This window comes from Haliotis asinina, chromosome 14, assembly GCF_037392515.1.
Source record: "Haliotis asinina isolate JCU_RB_2024 chromosome 14, JCU_Hal_asi_v2, whole genome shotgun sequence".
In the NCBI taxonomy this organism is placed as follows: Eukaryota; Metazoa; Mollusca; class Gastropoda; order Lepetellida; family Haliotidae; genus Haliotis; species Haliotis asinina.
Genome location: NC_090293.1, coordinates 48,802,605 through 48,826,461, shown reverse-complemented (window position 1 = coordinate 48,826,461; position 23,857 = coordinate 48,802,605). Strand labels below are relative to the sequence as shown.

Below are 23,857 nucleotides of genomic sequence, written 5' to 3'. Positions count from 1 at the left end.
CAGTGAGGTAGGGCCTGGACGCACTTAAACTGGGTATACGCAAACATATTCCTTATTCCTCCCTGTCACCTAGCTGTCATTTCACCAGTCACGCTTCACTGCACCGATCACTTTATCTTGATTTCAATACAAATAATGGAAAGCAAGCAGACGTTTCAATGGCCCATTGACTTCAGGGGAACTGACTCTGACGTAGGTTCACAAGTATTTGCTTTGTTGGCTTTTCAATGAAAAGGTCGTATGATCTTGTATATTAATGTACAAGCATTACTGCAACACAACGTGAATATATCTCCATTGGCTCGTCAGTGTTCGAGACATATAGATATTGTCTTGTATGAGCTGATAGTGCTGTATTAAGCTGTAAGATACTCTGATCATTCATAGAGAAAGTCACATAAAGCAATATAGGCAATATAAGCAATATAGCATGATAGAAGTTGCAGTACAAAATATTAAATTATTTCTTATTCATATTTGTTAAAATAATATTGATGATTCATTTTAAAAAATTGAAAATGATATATTACATGTTGATTACTAGTAGTTATTTTTAAATGAAAGTTCATTAATCTATTTATTGTGCTGATTTTCAGAATCAGTCATTCATTAATGATTATTATTGATTATTTTTGATCCACTGATAAATATGTCTTCTCTTGTAAATATGACTGAAAATGGCACGACATAACCATACAGTTAGAATATGGTTATTGCATTGTGATCCTTTATCTATCAGAGTTTAATTGAAGATATTTTGAAATTATGTTTAAAAAATTCAGGTTTTCACATAGAAAGTCAAAAAATCAAAGAAACTGCTGATGTGGTTTCACAAAAATATAAATACATTTGTACCCATCATAAAATTACTATAACTGTGTATATGATAGAAGCTATGATTATGTTATATTATATAATTCACAAGAATCATCATCAAAGTAACATTGTCTTTCACACGTACTGAAGCATATATGTACCTTCATATTGTCTGTCATCTGTACTTCTGTAATTCATCTCATGTAAAATAGTTCCCATGATAACATGTTATCCTGTCTAAAATATGAAACTGTGTTTGTTTTCCAGTATACCCCTGGTGTATATGAGATCCAGAGGCGAGAAAACAGATGTATTCTCAAGTTCCCCAATGCTCAGTCTGACTTGGAGGGAGAGTACACGTGCCGTTGTGGGGATGCCGTCACTAGCTGTGATCTCTATGTAGAAGGTAAATATATATCTCCTTGAGAAATACATCATCCATTGTTGATGCCTTTTCACCTATCTTGGAGAGTTCGTTTTAACGAAAGAGATTCTTGGTACAGAGGAATTGAAGTACAGCATCCCTTTTTCTATTATGGGCAAAGAGTCAGGAACATATGAAATGACTTATGTCAGATCAGACTAAAAAGAAATAATGATTTTGTTTGGGGGATAGGCTTTCTTGTTGTTGTTTTATACTGACTTTTGACAAATTATTCAGGATAGTTATTCAAAATAACTAAAGTCACACTTTTGTAAAGTGCCTGAAAGTCAAGAACTCTTTGTCTTTTAATCTACACATTTTTTCCCAAAATTCAGGAAGTGAAGTTTAAGACACATAAAATTACAACTTGAAACACTGTATATTACTGTGTATAAGTCAACCCCATAGATAAGCCAACCCCCTAACTTGACCCCTAAATTGTCCTCTTGATTTAAGTTTTTTAGAAGAAAATACTGTTTCTATTGAAAGTAGGAGTAAGTGTGTTCTTCTAATATTTGATATTTTTCTGATAAGTGACATCAACCTGCAATATATTGTGGTTATTTTGTTTCATTCAGTTTATATTTGGGGAGAGAATAGATGAATGGTGTATGCTCAATATGCACATATTTGCGCATGTAAATATCAATGTGATCATCGTATCAGAACCCGAGTGGGAGTTCATGAAGAAACTGGAGGATGTAGAGGCTGTAGAACGTGAAAAAGCCATCTTCACCTGTGATGTCAGTGACCCAGAGGCTGAAGTCAGCTGGTTCAAGGATGACAAGGTAAGAGTTATCCCCCTTTTCTGTTTTTTGTGAAAAGATGTTTACATTATTATTTCAAAGTTTTTTGTTGGAGGTGCAAGGTCATTTTTATTGTTTTTGCAAGATCTTTCTTACCAAAACCTAACTCTCTCATGTGCGCAAATGTGAATACCAAACCTCAATGCAGCAATATTTCATTCACCCCACAATTAATATGCTCCATGTTTACTGAAATTAAAACTTTACTTTGCACCTTTGATAATTTCTACAAGCAAGTATAACCTAACATTGATGTTATTGGAACCTATTTTTATTTGTGATATTTTTGTGATTTTTATAATGTCACATGTTGCTGTTACATTCCAGACTCCTGGTACTGAACTCTGAACTAATGTCTAACAACTAACACACCATGAATAATTCAAAGTACTAAATCCTGTTCACTTGTTTTGAAATATTAACACAAATTTTAGCATAACACATAACTACCTTCATTATTTATGTGAAACTTTGAGTTTTCATTAAGAAACTAAGTTGTAATGTATTGATTATTATATTGTTGTACTTATTGTTTTATATTGTTGTATTTGTTGTACTAATTGCTGTACTGTTGAATTAACACCTAACAGACAGAGACGGGCGAAATTGTTACCATCAAGCTTAACACTGAGGAGGTATAACTGTAGTCACTTAGCTACATAGTCGTACCTACCTACTTGACCCTATAGCAGTCCATCATGTTGTATTACTTACATAATACATTGTACATCTTGTATGTAGCACCCTGTAGCACCTCATTATAGTGTTCCCTGTATCATACATTGTTTCGCTTTGTATGTGGTACCCTACATATCATGTATGAAACACTCATAATATTATCCAGTACTCCCTATATCAGACATTGCTCATCTCATAAGGTTGGTTATCTAAAGCTTACAGAGATCAATAATCATAAGCTAAATATCAAGCAATTATCGTTAAATTGTCATATTTGTAAGTTTGATAATACAGGGATAAAACTCCCAAAGAAATTGTGTTATTTTACGTCACTTGTGAGTGGTGATACTTCCATAAAACAAATCATAAGCATGCTTGAGCACACTTCAGAAACACCCTTTGAATTTAAGATATAATGTGTGGAAATTAAATTTTAAATAGAATTTATTTATTATTTGTCTCTACAGTTTAGGTATGAAATTCTTTCTATCGACCATATTTCTGATTATTTCTTTCCAGCTCTACCACATACAACATTGTAGTCTCATCCACATTGTTACAATTTGTACCCTGTTATTTTGACTTTACAGTAATGTTTAATTCATGGTCACCTGATTAAATCTCAGAAACTAAACCAACTAATGTAAATCCTGTTGGGTAACTAAGGCATTATGTTTTTTTCAATTTTAATTTTTCCGAGGTGTTATTAAATGAGTTTTCTGAGATTCCACTATGACATCACTGTAGTATCAGTTCCATGAATCCTTCAGTTCCCTTTCCTTTGTTGTTTCCACACTTACAAGTGCAATACCCTTGAGAATTCCATACAGACAAAATACCAAACACCATTAGTGGTATGCACATTAGTCAGCTCTCTGTGAGCATTCTCTCCCTTCCCTCGTATCATTCATGGTGGTTCTATAAATGTGTGTTGATATATTAAGGTTTGCTGTTAGAAAAGTAAATATACTTGTGTACTTTATACACAAATTATAGGAAAGGAGTTCTCTTCCTTTTCAAATTCACATTCTGAAAAACAAATTTACAAATTCAAGAAGACAAATATAATGCCCAATGTGGTCCCAGAGATCATATAATATATGGTTTCTGTTGGCCCAAAATGTTCCACATGTTCATAAATATTGCACTTGTAAGCCTGTGAATGCTTTGTTAGGTCTAATTTCCCTAGAACAGTGTAAGTCTTCCTGCATGTAAATTTTTATATATAATTCTTATTTTTCAAATTAACAATCATTAATGCAAATTTATTCAGACTATATGTTTCACTTCACTACTTGTATAATTCTTAACTTTCTAATAAAGAATATTTTCAGTTTTGATGACATTAACACAATCATTAATAAAGATTTTCTCAATCTAACTATACCCTGCATGTTTTAGTTTTCTACCTGAGTAATTTCTAACTGTCAAATGAAGAATATATGCAGAGTTTTAATGATATTAACACAGTCATTTATACAGATGTATTCAGTCCACTGCATGTTTTATTCTATACTTGTGAAAGTTGACTAATGAGGCTAAAAAATTGAAGGTAGGTGTTTTTCGTAACTGTAGCTTAGAGCTGACATTGACTTTTTGAATTTGACCTTCAGGAACTTAAAGCAGGCGGTAAATTCCTGTTTGAGAAGGATGGCTTGAAGCGCCGTCTGATTGTGAAGAACTGCAGTATCAAAGACGATGCCAAATACAGCTGTCATATGCTCAACCAGACCACATCTGCTGATCTGTTTGTGTCTCGTAAGTGATCGTTTAAGTACTGCAGTAATGTAAAGTTAAAATTTCTGTAAAAGTTACCGTGGGACATTTGAGCTCATTGTGATCAGATTTTACCTCTGTCTGTATGCTTTCTTTCATTCAGAGCTAGCAGGCTAGGGTTGAATTGCTTTTTCTGGTTGATGCAGTGTTAACCTTAAGTCTGTATTCTTAGCTGATGTCCGCTTCATGAAGAAGTTGGAGAACAAGACCGTGAAGGAGGGTGAGAACCTGGTCTTGGAATGCAAGGCAGCCAACCCTCACAAACACCCAGTGAAGTGGTTCAAGAATGGAGCACCTATTGGAGATGATGTTAGGTCAGTATCAAAGTTGTCTCCCCTTGTGTTACAGTTGTCTCCCTTCACTTAGGGGAACACAGGGTCATCACATACGTTGATTCGGAGAGAACTGGTTTCAAATTTTAAATTGTAGATAGATGTTGAGAGTCTATATTGGCACCCAAATATGGTCAACAACTAAATATAAAATATCAATGAACTTAATTTTGAAGTTTGGAGAAAGAATTTTGAAACTGCAATTAAAAGTAAGTGATAGTCTCTAAGGAAACAAAGCAGGGGTTACAGGTGTATTTTCTCATTTGTCAGGATTGACATCACACAGAAGGGAGAATCCTTCAAACTGACCATCAAGGGAGCTAAGCCAACAGACGAGGGTGAATACAAGCTTCAGATTGGTGAACGACCAACCAAGTCTCAGGTCACCGTTCAAGAACGTGAGTAGCAGAATGACTTTCATACACAACACTGAAATATTGAATTCAAAGGAATCATGTGAGCAGGAGACATATTTGTCATTCTGGGGGAGTTGGGTAGTCTGGAGGGTAAAGTGGTTTCTAGTCATGCTAGTGACCCAGGTTAGATTCGCCATGTGACTACATTGTGTGACATGCTTTACTGGTGTCCCCTGCCATGATCTTACTGGAATATTGTTAAAAGTAGCATAAAACTAGATTTCACTCATTGGTTATGCTAGCTCTCATAAAAAATCAGGTGAAGCCAGACCAATTTTCTTTCTTGTTTTATGGATCTACCTGTCCTGTTTTTACTAGAAAAACAAAAAAAACAAAACAAAAAATTAATAATCCGCACTCAAAATTTGAATGCTAACTTTTTGTTCACAAAAAATGTGAACTAACACAATTGTGTTTTTACATTGTTTTTAATTTGCCCCATATATGCTTCATAAATTGCCAAAATACTTTGAGTGTTCAGAAGGAATATTTCATTCATTGGTGATTTTATTTGTATTTTTTTCTCTCCTGCCCTTATCTTTTCTGAGGATAAAAATCTAAAAAGCAAGAAATAAAATTGGTCCGGCCTGGGAAGAAAAAACCTCGCAAGATGCATAGTATTTACTCTAGCAGAAGTATAGGGTTAATAAAAGTCATTTACCTACTCAGTCACTCAGTCAGTGTTCCGTTTATCTTGAATGTTGGTATATGTTTAACAGACACATACAATCATAATTTTAATCAATGTACTTGGTGACAGCGAGGCTGATCAAAATAATAGTGTTAATTTGAGACCATAATCCATATATGTATGTTTTACAGAGCCCAAGCCTCCCAAGATTGACCCCAATGCTATTCCCAAGGAGATCTTTGTGAAGAAAGGAGAGAGGATTGAACTTGACATCCCCTTCATTGGTGAGTGGTGATGACAGTACTGGAACATAAACACTTGTCAGAATAGTCAACGAATTATGTTGTATTTTTACTGTTTCATGCTGAATTGTACACTAATTTCGCTATTTGTCTCCAGTGTGCGAATAACAAGAACCAGACAATCCAGTGATTTAGATCATGAACATAGGTCTACCCAATTAGGAAAAGATGATATGCATCAACCTAGGTAAAAATCCTCCTCATCAGATAGGTGTTGCTTATGGCCACCATCAGTTGTGGAAGATAAGATTCCTATAGGATCTTCACAGAGGTGCCACACTTCTATGGACTCTCAGTAATACGTTGGCCTGTTCCAAGTTCTGAAATTATTGACCATTACTGTCAGTGTTTGCCCTTAACCCTGAAAAGCTGCAGACCATAAGGACCTACAACCACATAAAGCTGTGGGTCCTGATCAGAATATGTAGACCCTATATTTTAACATGAAAATAATACTCTTAGTTACTGGGGATGAAAAAGCTGTCTGCCTGAAGGACCTGCATAAAAAGAGAGCTGTGTGTCTGAGTGGGCTTCAGGTCTAAAGACTGACATTAATTTTGAACATTGATTTTTGTCTTTTTGTGGAGCTCTTACAAACATAACTTTCTAACTAAACTTCAACCATTTCCAGGCGCCCCTCTTCCAAGAGCACAGTGGGCAAAGGATGGCCAGCCTCTTAGTGAAGCTGACCTTGACATTGAGACATCAAAGGGCCATACCAAACTGATCATCCCTGATGCCCAGCGAAATGATACTGGAACATACGACCTGACTTTGACCAATGAGGCTGGTACTGACAAGATCCCAGTCAAGATAACTGTTATGGGTGAGTATTTTTCAAAACTCTGAACTTATGTGACCCATTATGAAAGCTATGGCTTAAAGTTTATGGAGGTAGCTTAAAGTCCATTGACCTAACTGACCCATGAATTTTTTTTATGCTAAATTTTCCTTACATTTTTCAGACAAGCCTGGCAAACCCAAAGGACCTCTGGATGTGACAGACATCTATGCTGATCGCTGCGCCCTGTTATGGGACAAACCAAATGATGATGGTGGTGCCCCAATCACTCACTACCTTGTCGAGAAGATGGACTCTGCTACTGGTAAAATTTACTCATAGAAACAAATAAGGGAACACATGAAGGAACAAATGTTCCTTTACTTATTTACAAAATTTCATTCACAGTCCAAAACTTGGAAAAGAATAAAGAAATACTTTTCATGTCTTCCTTTATTTGTTTCAATGAGTATAGATCCATTTATATTTTATGCTGCTTTGGTCCCATATGTACTTAGTGTAGACGAGCAATTCCATTTCCCTTAAAAGAAAACTCTGTATCTCAGAGTATCATCATCTTATTTAACCAATAAGAAGAAACATAAAAGTAATGGTTGTCTGGAATCATGGAATCATTGAGCAGTATTTCACAATCTTAGTTCCTGTTGGCCATCATATGTCTTATTGGATTCAGGCAAATGGGAGCCAGTCTGTGAGACAGATGACCTTGAGGTTGATGTCAGTGACCTGACCCCAGGTCACAAGTATCAGTTCCGAGTGGCTGCTGTCAATTCGGAAGGCGTCAGTGAATATTTGCCATCAGACGGAGAAATCCTTGCCAAGGATCCATGGGGTATGTCCTTGTATATTTTCAATTTCATCTTCCTTCTGAACTGATACAGTAATGTGAAATATACAATGTCTGTCTTTGCAAAAGAAAGTCACTATCTCTGGAGATGATCCAGCAAGCTTAAGGTGCCAGGATGTACACCAGCTGTGATCGGTGTAAAAACCTTGTAGTCATCTTTATGTGAAGACTCTTTCAGTGTTGTCAAAACCCCTATTATACAGTACAAAGCCCTGTGCACACAAAAGAATCCTTGAATCCATTGGTCTATGACCTGATGGTGGTCACATGAATACTTGCAAACACGCAGGATCGGGTACAGCAACATGCAGTAAACTTGGACAAAGTGTTGTGATTATGTGTCCCAGTCCACCCAGATGTGAATGGGTACTGTGTAATGATGGGAAAACCACATTAATTTGGTGCACATATAGTGGCTGCAAGAGTTGTATGATCCCCAGGGAGTTGAGATTGCAAAGTATGATGTGCCACTGAGATTGACATTTAATGATCAAGGGGAAAACAAAAGATCCCTGAGCAGCTGAGTTGAGCTAGATATTGGCACTACACAAATATCATGTAAATATAACAGGCATGAGAAATAGTACATTTAATACATCATGCAGCTGCACAAAGCTAGTCCATGGTGATGCAAGAGTGATTGTGTGGACATATTTATCCAACTTTTGCTTCCATCTCTTCCAGATCCTTCCGATCCACCAGGAACTCCTGAAGTCATTGATTATGACAAGGACTATGCAGAAATCAAGTTTGACCCACCCAAAAAAGATGGTGGCGCCCCCATCCAGAGTTACGCAGTGGAATACAGAGAGAAGGGAACAGATGAATGGAAGAAGGTAGGTGCACTAGTAGTGATGAAGCAAAGCTAGTTCATGAAGCCAGAAGAGGAGTCATATCAGGAACTCTCAGAAATCACTTCAGTTCTAATCCAAACTGAAATTCACTAAAATGCAACTTTTCTATCTGAAGAGAAGTGTATGTTCATTGTTCTATGGGTTTGTTCTCAGGGCACATGGCCACAGCGAGTTACTTGGAGGCTGCCATTTTGTATTCTTATAAAACATGAACTTTTAATAAAAAAGTTGGAATGGTAAGCGGAACGTGATAACGAAAGCAGAACAAATTCCTTCATAACACTATGAGATATATTTGTATGGTCCACATGTTGTCGTCTACCGCCACAGGGTACTGACGTTCCTGGTTCAGCTGACACTGCAACTGTGGAAGGTCTTAAGGAAGGCAAGGAATATGAGTTCCGAGTTAAGGCTAAGAACAAGGCCGGATTATCTGAGGGTAGTGAGTGCTCTGGACCTGTGTTGCTCAAGTCAAGGAGAGGTACTGCTATTGCTATTTTAGCTGTTATACCCTTTACATTTCACCCCTTATATCCTTTACAGTTCAGATGATATATTCTTTACAGTTCACACTATATATCCTTTTTGGTTCATACTCTAAACATATCTGGGTTTTGAGGTTATACTGATTTGATATATTTAATTAATGAACAGATTGTAGTTAACTTTAAAGTAAATGTTTTCTTTTGACTTATAAAAGAACAATACAATTCCTTCAAAATTGAATTTTTTAAAATCTCTTGAAAGCAGTAAGAAGAAACTAAGATGTCATTTGAAGATGCGCAAGAACAGCAATATTAAAATGTGATCATCCCTACATTATTTGTGTTCACTTGCAGTTAAGCCACGTATCAACCACCAAGATGTCACCAAGAAGATTCAGATCAAGGCAGGGCAGCCTTTCTCTATTCCTGTCACCTTCATCGGTGAACCTGCACCCAAAGCAACATGGACTGTCAAGGGACTGGTACGTTTCTGCCAACAATAGAATCTTTCTTCAGATCCATGACAGTACGATATTGCCTTCTGGATGAAACACATTTGCCATACAGTTGTTTCAACAATATTGTACAGTAACCAAAATTATTCTGGTAATATTTTAAAATTTGATTCATATTTAAAGTCTCAACTCAAAGAATGAGGACGCAACATTTAACAACAATGACTTATGTCCAGTTTCTTCAAACAATCAAGAAATATTGAAATAATTTCTAAAAGAATTCACATCAAAACAAATATAAATACGTCTACTGAAACGTTTTTGCAATATGTAATCCAAATGGCATATCAGCTTTTAATGGTTGAGTGTTTCTGCAGTGGATGTGTGTTGCCATGGTTGACTTCTTCAAGTCACCAACTCTGAAACCCGTTTTCCTTTGGAAATAGCTTGTTCTGTAAATGTGTTCCGCAATATAAGCCTGTATGGCCTATATGTTCTGTTTTGTGTTGGAAACATGTATTTTCATGTCTCATGATCATATATGTGCTGTATATGTATATACCCTTCCATGTTGACTGAAGTGTTTTAATGCTGTTTTGAACAATTTGACATTAGGCCAGAACCAATTTTATTTCGTGTTTTACGGATCCGACTGCCGTATTTTAAAATATGTAGGAATAAGAAAGTCTTGTTTTAGATTGTTTTTTGCCCATAGAGACTTCATAAATTATCAAAAGTAAAATACTTTGAGTACTTAAATGAAATGTTACATTGATTGGTGATTTTATTGTTATTTTTTTCCCCCTCCTGCTTTTGGGTTTTCTGAGGACAAAACCCCGTAAAACAAGACACAAAATTGGTCGGACCATATATGACAACATGTCAGAATATCAGGAAGAAAGGTCATGTGATGCGTACCACAGATGCTTACTATTTGGAAAACTGATGAAATTTACTCTTTTAATTTTTTCAAACAAATCTAAAAATTCAAGTTTAAGAAATATGGATTATTTTTAACAATTTTAACCATTAGTATTTTGAGACTTGGCAAGGTCCCTTTTGGAACTATGAAGGTAATTCTGCTTCTCTCTTTGTAAATTGTAAATATTCATAAACCGGATTTGGAATATTATTTTCTTATTTGGGTGAAAGGTATAAACTGTTAAGAACCTTGAGGATTTGAGTTTTCCTGTTGTCATATAGACTTGCTCAGTGTAAACCTGCATATTTCCTGTCGGGTAGGCACTAGGTGTATCTTATCCACTGTGTGTATTTGTGACCACTGGTATATTTTTGACCATACAGAGTGTATTAGTGACCACATAGAGTGTATTCGTGACCACACAGAGTTTTTTTGTGAGCACACTGTGTGTCGTGACCATCAATCACACAAACCATTTTCTCTGTCTTTAAATCATTGCTTCAAATCCCATCATGTCATGCTGAATGTTCCATCACTTTGTGTTGAAAATGCCCTGATTTCACACTGAATGTCTCATCTATCTGTGCCTTTTTGCCCAACAGGATGAACCGGTAAGTGCAGCTGTAATGTGTTACATATAAACATGATATATCCTAGCTTAGAACTACATCTATAGTCTAAACCTGTCTATATATATAGAATGTCTAAACCCTGTCTGTATGTGTTGTCTAATTGTGTTGTCCATAACGTGTCTGAATGTAATCTGTCTAAAACCTCTGTGTATGAGGATATGTTGTTGTAAACATGTTCTGTTCAGAAGTAACGTTGTGTTACTGTGTTTTTGTTCAGATGTAACATTGTGTTACTGTGTTCTGATCAGATGTAACATTGTGTTACTGTGTTCTGTTCAGAAGTAACATTGTGTTACTGTGTTCTGTTAAGAGGTAACATTGTGTTACTGTTCTGTTCAGAAGTGACATTGTGATACTGTTTCTGTTCAGAGGTAACATTGTGTTGCAATGTTCTGTTCAGAGGTAACATTGTCTTACCATGTTCTGTTCAGAGGTAACATTGTTGTGTTACTGTCTTCATTTTCTAACAACTGATTTTCTTTACAGAGGTCTTCTTCAAAGTGTGTAGACCTATCACAAACTGTCGTGAATAATCTTCTTGTTACTTTGAGAAATTTTTGTATACTTTTTGACACAAAACAACACTGATATTGAAGCACTGGCTGCAATGTTTTAACTTGATCAAAATGATAAGGAAATTATTTTGCAATCATATGATCCGTGTTTTTTGTGCTGGGAGCACTGACATGGTTTTAGACTGATGACAACAATGTAGAGGAAAAACAATTGAACCCCCAAATAATCTTGAGGTTTGACACAAAGTGTTGATAGCTTAACTCGAGGCAAGATTGAAAACATGTAAAAACAATACAATCCTATGAAGACAAATGACTGAGACAGTGGCCTTACCTTGACCTTTAAGCATTTCCAAAATGTGATTTTCAAATATTGACCATCTAGATTATTTTTTGACTTCCATCAATTTGGTATTGTCACTGACAGTGCAAGTCTACACACTTTAACTATCTACAGTCTTTCCTAGTCTTTCTATCCCCACTCCAGCCAGATTATGGCTCAATCTTACTCTCCAGAGTTATCTGTAAACTTTCAGATGGGACCTCCTGGTTCTGTAAGTAACTTACACCATGATCCCCCCACTCGCTCACCCAACATCACCCATCCCTCATCACCTTGTATCACCTCTGACCACAAGCTGGAGGGGTTGAATGTAAATAATCCAAACAAATAAAGCATGGCATTTTGCTTTATGAATTATTCATATTCAACAGAATTTGGGTTTTTAAGCCTTTCTGCAGCTCTGTATAGGTTGATTCAGGGGCAGTGTGAACTGTATGGCCCTAGACGATAAAGTCTTGGAGTGTTAGATGTTCATGTAGGTTCTGGTAATAACATTCTATGGTGTGAATAGCGACTTCTTTTTTTCTACTTTTGTGACATTTTGGTGCAGATACAAATACCATATTTAACAATTAATCTAATCTCATAAGTTTGAAAATTAAATGGAATGAAAAAACTCTTCATAATTTTGTTGAATGGTTTTATGATTGGCTGGAGGATAAAACAAATTATTAACAAAAGTGTCACTTTGAGGCTTTCTTTATTGAGGGTTAAGAAGCTAAAAAATATATGGATCTACTTGAGATATATGCCAGATTTTGTTTGGAACTCAACCAAGAACAAAAGAAAAAAATCACAATTTTCAGTTTAAAGATATGTGAACTATTAAACTAGATATACATCTGAAGTGGTGCTATCTGCCGAGAAGTGTGGCACATGTATACGAAGTGGCTGGGCATACCATTGCTTGTTATGACCTTGACCTTGCATGAGAAAAGACCTATGATTGACATAGCTCCAGGTCTCAGAAAAAGACGTTTCTGTGTCTGGCCAAATGCATTGAAGTTAAAGCACCCTAAGGGGCATCTTGTTAGGGGCAGGTTAGTCAGTGCCAAATTCTTCAAAGTGATTCCACTAAAATAATGACTACAAATCTTTAACAGAGACTAATGCAGCACTAAGATCACTTTGAAGAATGCGGTCATAACTTATGTCCATTCCATTGCCCTGTTGTAAATTAAGTCACCAACAACCAGTGATGCAATACTGTTATCAAGTACACTACATACTTTGAAAAATCTTAAACTGACCTTTCTCTTCAGTAATGTCCAATTTCTCGCTCAATTATTCATTCACCTGGTATTCTGCAGTTTCTTCTTTTTAGGTCAAGAAAGTTCTTCTTTCAGTTCAAGGCCATTTCTTACTCTGTGAACAATGGTGAAAAACAATCACTTTTTGCTCATTTCTCCTTTTCATTAAACATTATGTTGCTGTTGAACTGTTAAGCATCTTTTAAACACTTTAAAATAGCATCCTTCCTCATACCTCCTTCAATGGAAATTATCTATCTATATATTCCTGCCTGAAATCTGCATCTGTAATCTTTGTATCATAGGGAAATGTTATCAGCATCTTCTTGCATCTTTCTCTAAGCTTGGTCCATTAAGCTTAGTTCATCATTTGTGATGAACTGGAATCTTTGTATCCTAGGAAAACTTCATCAATGTCTTCTGGCATAATCATCCTAGAAAATGGAAGTCAATAATCATTTTTTATGGACCTTGATCACTCTATCAGTACCTGCCTCAAACCTGTTGGTACCTGCTTGAAACCTGCAACTGGAATCTTGTATCTGAGGGAAACTTCATTTCTGTTTTCTTGCATCTTCATCTTCATCTTAGCTCGATCTTTCTTGATGAACCTCATATTTTCACAAGAGCCTTTGACCAACTTCAGTTCAACCTTCTTCAGTTGGTCAATCTCAGAATGATATGAATACATCCCTTCCTAAGCCCAGGCCCTGTTCATATGTGTTCTGCAGAGGTGCCCTTCATCATGGGCAATCCAGACACAGATGTGTAATGAAACAGTAGCCGTGTTGTTAAACCTGCCAAATATAGAACTTGAACTACAAGTATGATTCCATGTAACATGTTATATTTGGGGTTAGACTTACTTTGTAAAGTACAGATTCAGGTACTTTTGTGGGGTTGAGTCCCATCTGGGATTTGAAACTACATCTCAGAGTCAGGTACTTAATCGCCAGCACACAAGGTCAGGTGCCTAACTCACTCAGGGGAAGCTGAGTGGGTTAGGTGCCTGACTCAGAGGGTTTGGGTTCGAATCCAGTATTGGACTCAAATGAGCAAAAGTACTTGAATCTGTACATTACTAAGAAAGTGTAATCCCAAATATAACATGTGATTATGATTGCATGATGTGTGGAATGGAGGATCATATATGATCCCAAAGATTATGATTCAGATTAACATGTTTCTATAACACATCAATGGATGTTTAAAATATTAATTTATTTATAATATTTCCAACTTAATATGTACAATTACACTCAATAGTTAGTATCTAACTGTTGTTTTCTGGATGAACACTATATTGATCATTATTTCATAGTATCAGGCATTAAAACATTTTATGAAGATGAACTTATCAAGCATTAACTCACAGCACTTTGTTTATTGACATGTATCTATTTGGATTTAACACATGTAACCTTGAAAGCACTATGACAAATTTAACATTTGTATATCTAATGTTTGTAACAATTGGAAAATAACATTTATAAATATGGGTATATAACGTTTATAGCATTCGGTATTTAACATTTATAACATTCAGTGTATAACATTTATAACATTAGGTATGTAACTTTTGTAATCTTTATAACATTTGATATATAATATTTCATAATAATGGGTATATAACAATTACCACATTGGATATATAACATTTATAACATTGGGTCACCAGAATAAACATTTTAAATACTTGCATATGTGACATTTTAAATTATGGATGTAACATTTATAACACTTGGAATGTAACATTTATAATCTTTAGAGTGTAATACTTATAACCTTTGGGATATAGCACACTAACTTCTCTTTTCCAAATACAATTCATATCATAAAGACACATTAAATATCCATTTCAGTGGCTTTCATGACAGCTTCTAAGAAGTGAAACTTGAATAAAGGCGTGTACATGTACATATAAAATTATCAATTGTCTAACTTGAAAGACTATTCTGTTTCTGGGCAAGGAAAGTCTTTGTCATAGATAGATGTCAAGTTATAGAGGTCATGAGGGAAATTACTGATGTCAGAATTATGAATCAGATTAACTTAGTGTGCAGTTATATGACCAATAGACAATTTCATATCACTTAATTAGTATGTAAATCTTTGTTTTTATGGTTATAAGTGGTGTTTAATATATATTGTGTGATACTTGTAGGCTGGAACTGAGATCCCTCTAGAGCCGTCAGAGAAGGTAGCTATTAATAACGAGCCAAAGAAGTCTACAGTTGACAACAACAAGAGTGTCAGGAAAGACACAGGTCTCTACACTATCACTGTTGCCAACAAGCATGGCCAGGACACAGAAACAGTGGAAGTTGTTGTCCTTGGTGAGTACTGACCTTCACCTAGGGGAGATAACTCTTAAATCTATATACTTTTAATATACTACCCATCAATAGTTTTTAGACTCACTTAAAGTGCTCACTGTATGTGTTACATCAAAGATGAATTTATCCACTAACTTGGGGGAACCAACTGTAAATCTTATGCAGAGGATGAGGATCATCCATAAAATTGCAGAAAAGCAAGTGCAAATACAGCTCATATGAACAACTGCATTTTTGTGTGAACATATGTTAAGAATTCACCAATTTTCACTGATTTTTATCATTTATTGAACTCACTACAATAATCTTTTCAAACATACAAATTTGTTTTACAATACATCAATTCATGTGTAAACAATACCTTGAGCAGTATGGAATATTTTGCAAAATCCAGGATAGAACAGTTGCCTGAAGTAGGTGGTTGCGTTTATACTAATGAGTCTAAACATCTGATGGGTAATATAATAAAAATCAAGGGAAGCTCTTACATATTATGAATTTAGAATGGTATTATTATATTTCATAAAATGCACATATATATGAGCTGTTCTGCTTCACAGGTCCCCCATCTAGACCTTCTGGTCCTTTGGCTGTCAAGGATGTAACCAAGGACAGTGCGACCTTGACCTGGAAACCTCCCCCAGACGATGGCGGCAATGACATCACGTGAGTTGAATAAACTCTTGTCAAGGAAAAAACAAAGCATTTCGATGAATACATCAATGTATAGATCTAGACTCATGATGCAGTCACTGGATTTTCTGGTCTACATTTGATTGTTTACAGATTCTTGATACAACATATGGTATGTTTCGGAGTATACGTTCTCTGATTCTAATACTTTTGGGAGGTTGAGTCCCATGAAAAACATTCAAACTCAAACTCTCAGTCTTACACCTTATCACCAGCAGACAGAGTCAGCCATCTAACCCACTCAGCAAATTCAGCTGTCCCAAAATGGATGTGTGACAAGTGGTAGTCTAGACCACAGACTTTGTGTACCCCTCTGACAAGTGGAAATTGGCAAAATTTTACAATTCCAATGGCCAAAGCTATGAATACACAAGACCCTATAGAGATATTGCGGAGATAGTCTTTAAACAACAAACAAAATATAAAAATTCATCTAAATGTTTATATCTGTGCAGCAATTACCGCGTGGAGAAGTTTGATGTGAAGAAGGGCAAGTGGGAGAAAGTTGCAGATGCAGTTGGAAAGAAGTGTGTTGTACCAAAACTTCAAGAAGGCCATGAATACAAGTTCCGTGTTATTGCCGAGAACCGCAATGGAGAGTCCGAACCCCTTGAGACTGAGGAACCAATCACAGCCAAGAATCCATTTGGTATGTGTTTTCAAATGTTTGGGAGTTTATTATGTCTGAGATGTAAGTATTGTCTGCATGAATTCTCTGTGTCTAGAGGCGAATATTTGTCCAAGAAATAGTGTGCCTGCCCAGGGATGGTAGGGTCAGTGGTTCTCCAAGAGGCAACATATGGGAGCAAATCTTATACATTGTTCTTGGAATATCATGTTGGCGTGGTGTCTCACACTGCCAATGTCAGTTGCCATAATCCAAGCTGTGACATACAAGTACATGCATTCATACATGATTGAAGTAGTCTCTAGTGCTACCCATGAAGATTGGATTTGGATTGATCTTCAGTAACCCTTAATTGTTGTAAGAGGAGACTAACAGGCTTGCTGGCTTGGTTGACACGTCATCTTGTTCCAGTGTCACAGAACAATGCTCATGCTTTTCACAGGATTGCCAGGTTCAGACTTGATTATTTACAGACCACAGTCATATTGCTCTCTTGCTGAGTATGGCATAAAACTAAACTCACTCACTTGATCACCAGTGCAGCTGTGATCCCTGTTTCAATGAACTTGAGCCATGATGTCTCTCTCATTTGTCCTCCAGATGAACCTCTACCTCCTGGTCAGCCCCAGATCACTGACACTGACCGCAACCACATCGACATGAAGTGGGACCCACCAGAGGATGATGGTGGTGCCCCTGTCACAAGCTACGACATTGAGAGGAAAGATCCCAAGTCTGGTCGCTGGGTCAAAATCAACAAGGCTCCAGTGGAGGTAAGTGTTATCTGGGATAATAATCTGGTAGACAGGAGATAGAATATGTTACATCTTAACTTTGATCATAACCAGTGCGTTAAGAATGGGCTTTAAATGGTAGGGCTACAAACATTTCGAGAATAGCTAACCTGTGTCCAAATTAGCATTAAATATTACCGTCCTTATCAAGTCTCATTAGTAACATACAAGTGTACTTTTCAGAAATTTGAAATTTGAATTGCAAGGGTAATAAAGTAACATTTAATCGTTGAACATAATCAAATGTCAAATTTTGCTTCTCTGAGAAGATATTATCCATATCATGGTATTGATCTAGTTCTGAATATAATTCACCAATTAGTGTACAAACAGACTGACAGAGTAGATGACCAAGATCATGTGACTGCTCTTCATCCACATCTCAATGTGTTACAGCATAAAGAGGGACATTTTAAATGAAGAAATGAACATACATTTTCAGTAGCCGTCAGGGCTAAGCAAATTAACATTGTTTTGTTCCCTGCAGTCTAATAATGTATGCATATGTTCGTGTCCAGGGCAACACATACAAAGATGACAAGGTGTCTGAAGGCAAGGAATACGAGTACCGTGTCATCGCCCACAACGAGGCAGGAGCGTCTGCTCCCAGCCATGCCTCTAAACCAGCCATTGCCAAGCCTACCAAAGGTTAGTATCAGAACAAGTGGTGGGGTACCCTAGTGGTGCAAGCCTTCGCTCATCACTCAAAAGACCTTGGTTCTGTTCCCTACATAGGTACAATATGTGGAGCCTATTTCAGGTGTCTGAGGTGATCTTTCTGGAAAATTGCTAAAAGTGGTGTAAACCAAACTCACTCAGTTAAATCAGAACAGTCAGGCTCAGAACACAGATGCCAATGACATACATGTATATCTTCTTTTTTGCTTATTTCTGTAACCTTAAGTATGATGTGTAGTCATGTGGGTATGGTGTTTGCAAGTAATATCTGAGTTCAGTTCCTTTAATGTGTTGAAGACATAAAACCATTGAGTCAGTTGATGAAATGATGAACCAAAACTTGGTGGTTATCTGAAAATGCAAGAATATCAAGTAATTTAATCCTCGAAATACCTTTGAGTGAAGTTGCAATGTGCATTATAGATTTCCCAATTCAGTTATTCTTGACATTCTGGAATTAAGTAATGATATTTAACATCCATCCATCTGACTTCTTAAACATGTTGTGCCACAACATAACAAAATGCATGAAACATGTCCTTACAGAGGCACCCAAGGTGAGTCTGGACAATCTCTTTGGCGCCAAGGAGATTCGTGTGCGTGCTGGAGAACCTCTGGACATTGCCCTGGGAATAACAGGAGCACCTGCCCCAACTGTGGAATGGCTCCGGAATGGAAAGCCTGTTGGAGATAGAGTAAGTTCCCAGTGCCTGTCATGAGAAATATGGTTTTGTAGCCAGTCAAGATATCTTATTCTACCCTTGTTTGCTGTGAAGGATTGCAGATTACAGGTGAAGGAAGACAATGACCTTGTGATTCCTACTGGTATGAAGATAACAATTATAATGATCCAGTTGTGTAATTTTAACCCCAAATGACATATCAAAGCTGATACATGTTCCAAACAATTCTTGTGTATATTATTATAAATGTTTATACCATTAATGCAATGGAAATATGTTAACAGAGAGCATAATGAACTTATTTTCAAATTGAAATATCAAAATTAATATCAGTTGCTTTTTAAAACAGTTTATGAAAGCAGTGTTTATTATCCTTGAGTTTGATGAGGTGAATAATTCACTACACAATATCCATCATTCTGAATCAGTTACTATCAATGTCTGCATCTTCATCTACAGGCAAGAATGACCAACACTGAAACTGAGGCCAAGCTGAACATTCCTCGTTCCGAACGTGGTGACACTGGCAAGTACAGCATCAAGGTGAAGAACGCCCATGGAGAGGATATTGCAGATGTCAACGTTGTTGTCCTGGACAAACCAGCTGCACCTGATGGACCTCTGGAAGTGGCCGAGGTCACTGCTGAGACCTGCAGACTAAAGTGGAAGCCACCAACAGACAACGGAGGCGCTGAGGTCACAGGTACATGCTGAAATTAAACAGACTAAATCTTGTCATGGAAAATGTGTTTGGGCCAAAATGCATGGAACATTACTGCATTTTACCATAGATAAGCCGAATTTTGAGGACCAAAAATGCAGAGGTTGGTTTGTCTGTGGAACATACCATTGTGATACTAATTTTAAGGGTCAAGTTAGGAGGGGTCAGCTTATCTATGAAATCAGCTTATCTACTATATGAGTATATAGTATTTGTTTGATTGTCATTCCAGTAGTTGGTGGGCCAAGAAATGAAAACTGCAACTTTATAGATGACATTTTCTTGTTTATTTTTCTTGTTTATTGCATAGAATGATGTTATGATGTAATAACAGTATAAGAATTTTCATTGCAATGGCATTCTATGCAATAAACAAGAAAAATAAACAAGAAAATGTCATCTATAGTTGGTTGTTTCAGTTTTTGAATGTGGATAGTGGAGGAGAGTCAAGTAATACAGAATAGAGTAAAGTAGTGACTACTTTAAATATATGTTTTCACGATGACATTATTTCTTAGATTTACTGATGCCCAGTGTAATCAATAGACATACACTTACCATTAACAATCCAACACTGCAAGGAAATTAGATTAATTTTTCTGAATTTGTCAAACAGTAGTCAGCTAGTCAGGAAGAATTACATTATAATTCTGCATATTTAAAGATTTACCTTAATTACTTCCTTAAACAAATACATACACTTATACATGACTGTAAGTTCTTGAACCTCTCCTCAATTTAACTTGTGGTAACAACATTTTTATACCCTCACCCCCTACATCTCTTTTTCCCCCAGGGTACATCATTGAGAAGTGTGAGGAGGGCAGCACTCTGTGGGAGAAAGTGCCCGGACTGCCCACAGGCACATCCCATCTGGTCAAGGGCCTCAAGGAGGGAAAGACATACCAGTTCCGTGTCAAGGCTGAGAACATCTATGGTACCGGAGAACCTCTTGTTGGAAATAAGGTTCTTGCCAAGAATCCATTTGGTAGGATACATGTTTTCTTTATTTTCATCATCATTTTGTCTTTTATGCCAAAGGGAGCTTGATTCCTGAACATTTCTGCTCCTTCAGTCCTGCCCCACAAAGAAGCATTCATGAAACATGTAGTCTCACTTTAGGCATGTGAGTTTGTTAAAAATTGCCTCTGTTCACCTGCTAGTAATCGAGTACTCAGAGGGATAAGTCATGTGACAGTTAACCTTCTAATGCCTTACAGGCTCAATGGGTTTTCCAGGGTAATACTGTCAAATACTATTGTTATCTGTCATTATCAAACTGAATCTTTTTCAACATAAAACCAAGACTGATTACCTAGAGGTGTTGTTGTTATGTTTACACATTGAAAACGTATAGATATTTCCTGTACTTTAAATCTTCAAATAAACAGAGGCACTCACAACTAAGTACATAATAAAACTATTTACAAAATAACAACTTAATCCAAGATTTTAACTTAGTGACATCAGGTAAATAAGGTTAAACATGCTTGTTTTTCATTTTTTGAATTTTCGCATATTGGATGTATATTATTAAAAATATCAAATTGTCTCTGCAGACCCCCCAGATGCTCCCAGAGACCTGGCTATTGCCAAGTACGACAAGTTCTCCTGTACCCTGGAATGGAAGCCACCATTGTCTGATGGTGGAAACCCTGTCACAGGTAAAGACACCATTCACTGGACACATGTGTTACATTTGCTCTGATCCATGTGTGATTCTGCCAAACATATGGGGTCATGATGGCCTTGACAGTGCCGTAATTCACTTTACAGACTTGCAAAGCTTGTGTAAGCGAGATATATCTAATACTGGTATTGATGGTCCTGTCAACAAATATTTCATTTGTGAGATACATGGATGGTAGGCTGTTATGGACTTGTTTCACATCTATTGCTTCAGAGAAGCTGTCCGTCCATAAAATGTGATCCTCTTTGACATGTTTCTGTTTGTAGGCTACGTCGTTGAGAAGAGGGAACGAGGTCGTGACTGGATCAGGGCCAGCTCCTTCCCTGTTCCGGACACTTCCTTCACTGTGCTCAACCTGAAAGAAGGCAATGATGTGGAGTTCCGGGTGATGGCCGTCAATGAGGCCGGTCCAGGCAAACCCAGCAAGTCAACACCTCCTCACACTGTTCGGGATCCCATATGTAAGTGGACTGTGGGTGATGTGGGTTAAAACTGGTCTTCAGTAGTCATGCTTGTTGTAAGAGGCAACTAAAAGGATTGAGTCGTCAGGCTCATTGACTTGGTATACGCATATCATTGTATCCCATTTGCATATATTCATATTCATGCTGTTCATCACTAGATTGTCTGATCCAGACTCCAATATTTACAAAATGCTTCCATATAGCCAGAATATAGCTGAGTGTGGCTTTAAACAAACACCCCACACAGTCAGTGGTCTAGCTGACAACTTACTCAAAGTGAAACATGAATGATGTCAATCAAGGGTGTTAAACTCAACTCTCTCACTTTCATGGGAATAGTCTTGCAGTTAAAGTGTTTGCTTGTCATGCCCAAGGTTCAGATTGATCTTCTCACTTGGTTTTCATGTTAGAAGACAGTTTTCTGCATACAGCATTGTGATATTGCTAAAGTTTGTGCTAAACCTTGCTCAAACAACCAAGTGTACAGTTCCCAAAGTGGCAAACCGTATTAACACAAACTTGTAAATAGTCTCCAGATTGATAGTATCTTTTCAATTATTATACATGTTTTTTCCCCCAGTCCCTGCCGGTTCACCAACTCAGCCAAATGTGGACAAAATTACCAAGAACTCTGTGGGCCTTTCCTGGAACAAACCAACCAGCGATGGAGGCAGCAAACTCACAGGGTATGTTATTGAGAAGAAGAAGAAGGGTGAAGACGACTGGACAGAGTGTCTGACTCTTCCGGCTACTGCCACACAGGGAACTGTGCCTAATCTGAAAGAGGGAGATGAATACTCATTCCGTGTCCGGGCTGTGAATGGTGCCGGTCTTGGAGAACCCAGCAGGCCAACAAATGTGCTCACAATTGAGGATCAACCAGGTAAAAATGATAATACAACATTTTGACCATTTATGGATACTTTAATGGAGTAATGATCAGAATCTGCAGATTTCATGGAATAAGCAAGAAGCTCTGATGATTCCTCATAGGTTCCTGATGTCATGATATTAGTTTACTATATCTCAGTAACCAGATACACTGGGTATCACAATTCAGTTTTCTGAAAGTAAATTAGTCATGGTATTCATTTCATGCAGATTTCAAAACATTGTACAAACAGAATATGATATATTTTCAAGAATTATTGTACTAGTTTTGAATTTTTGATAATTTTCTTACCATTACATATAGGTGTTTCTTTTGAGTATCAGTAGTTCTTCAGCATCATATTTTGGATTAGATTGTTTCAATTTATTGTCCTTACTGTTGATATGGTTCCATGCAATGAAACAATCTTACTTCACAGAGAAGCCCAAGATGGATATGACTGGTGTGAAGGACATCACAGTCAAGGCTGGGCAGGAATTCCAGATCAAGATCCCCTTCGTAGCCACGCCCAAACCCAAAGCTACATGGAAGCTTGGTGATGATGAGGTGGAGGAATCTGCTCGCACAACATTCAAGGTGAGGGTCATTTGTTAGATCAAAAGGAAGTAACTTGTGTGCAAGAACAGAGGACCAGTAGTAAATATATGAACTGCTTGGGTTCATTATATGGATGCTTAATGTAAATTGTACTGAATTGCATAAACAAAATAAGAGAAAATTGCTTTTCTGATTTTTATCTATAAAGTTGAGTCTGCACTGATTGTTGGTTCATTTTTTGTGCTGTTTATATGCAATATATATTTTTAGTGTGTATGCAGTGATTGTGTTTGTAGAAAAAAAACATCTGTAGCAGTTCTGAGTGCCATAGAGTAGGCCAAAATTGTCAGAGTCTCTTCTTACCCTGTGCACAAATTAAATATGAATTTCTTTCCGTTTTGAATCATTAATAATGTGTGTTAATTAGATGTACCACATACTAAACATTATCTAAT

At 36.8% G+C, this 23,857-nt stretch overlaps 1 protein-coding gene across 1 annotated transcript in view; it reads left to right on the top strand.

The window, feature by feature from the left end:
- Positions 1-23,857, top strand: part of LOC137260909 (twitchin-like) — a 151,998-nt gene that overhangs the window by 88,466 nt on the left and 39,675 nt on the right. Inside the window, exons 28-52 of the mRNA XM_067798445.1 lie at positions 1,084-1,222; positions 1,907-2,028; positions 4,338-4,482; positions 4,673-4,814; positions 5,103-5,230; positions 6,071-6,163; positions 6,813-7,007; positions 7,147-7,287; positions 7,657-7,815; positions 8,515-8,666; positions 9,015-9,165; positions 9,524-9,651; positions 12,230-12,247; positions 15,451-15,622; positions 16,183-16,288; positions 16,771-16,964; positions 17,544-17,716; positions 18,256-18,385; positions 18,962-19,110; positions 19,558-19,801; positions 20,616-20,807; positions 21,379-21,483; positions 21,776-21,970; positions 22,554-22,856; positions 23,284-23,441. Coding sequence (XP_067654546.1) covers positions 1,084-1,222; positions 1,907-2,028; positions 4,338-4,482; positions 4,673-4,814; positions 5,103-5,230; positions 6,071-6,163; positions 6,813-7,007; positions 7,147-7,287; positions 7,657-7,815; positions 8,515-8,666; positions 9,015-9,165; positions 9,524-9,651; positions 12,230-12,247; positions 15,451-15,622; positions 16,183-16,288; positions 16,771-16,964; positions 17,544-17,716; positions 18,256-18,385; positions 18,962-19,110; positions 19,558-19,801; positions 20,616-20,807; positions 21,379-21,483; positions 21,776-21,970; positions 22,554-22,856; positions 23,284-23,441 — 3,834 coding nt within the window. The remainder of the gene's footprint in view (positions 1-1,083; positions 1,223-1,906; positions 2,029-4,337; positions 4,483-4,672; positions 4,815-5,102; positions 5,231-6,070; positions 6,164-6,812; positions 7,008-7,146; positions 7,288-7,656; positions 7,816-8,514; positions 8,667-9,014; positions 9,166-9,523; positions 9,652-12,229; positions 12,248-15,450; positions 15,623-16,182; positions 16,289-16,770; positions 16,965-17,543; positions 17,717-18,255; positions 18,386-18,961; positions 19,111-19,557; positions 19,802-20,615; positions 20,808-21,378; positions 21,484-21,775; positions 21,971-22,553; positions 22,857-23,283; positions 23,442-23,857) is intronic.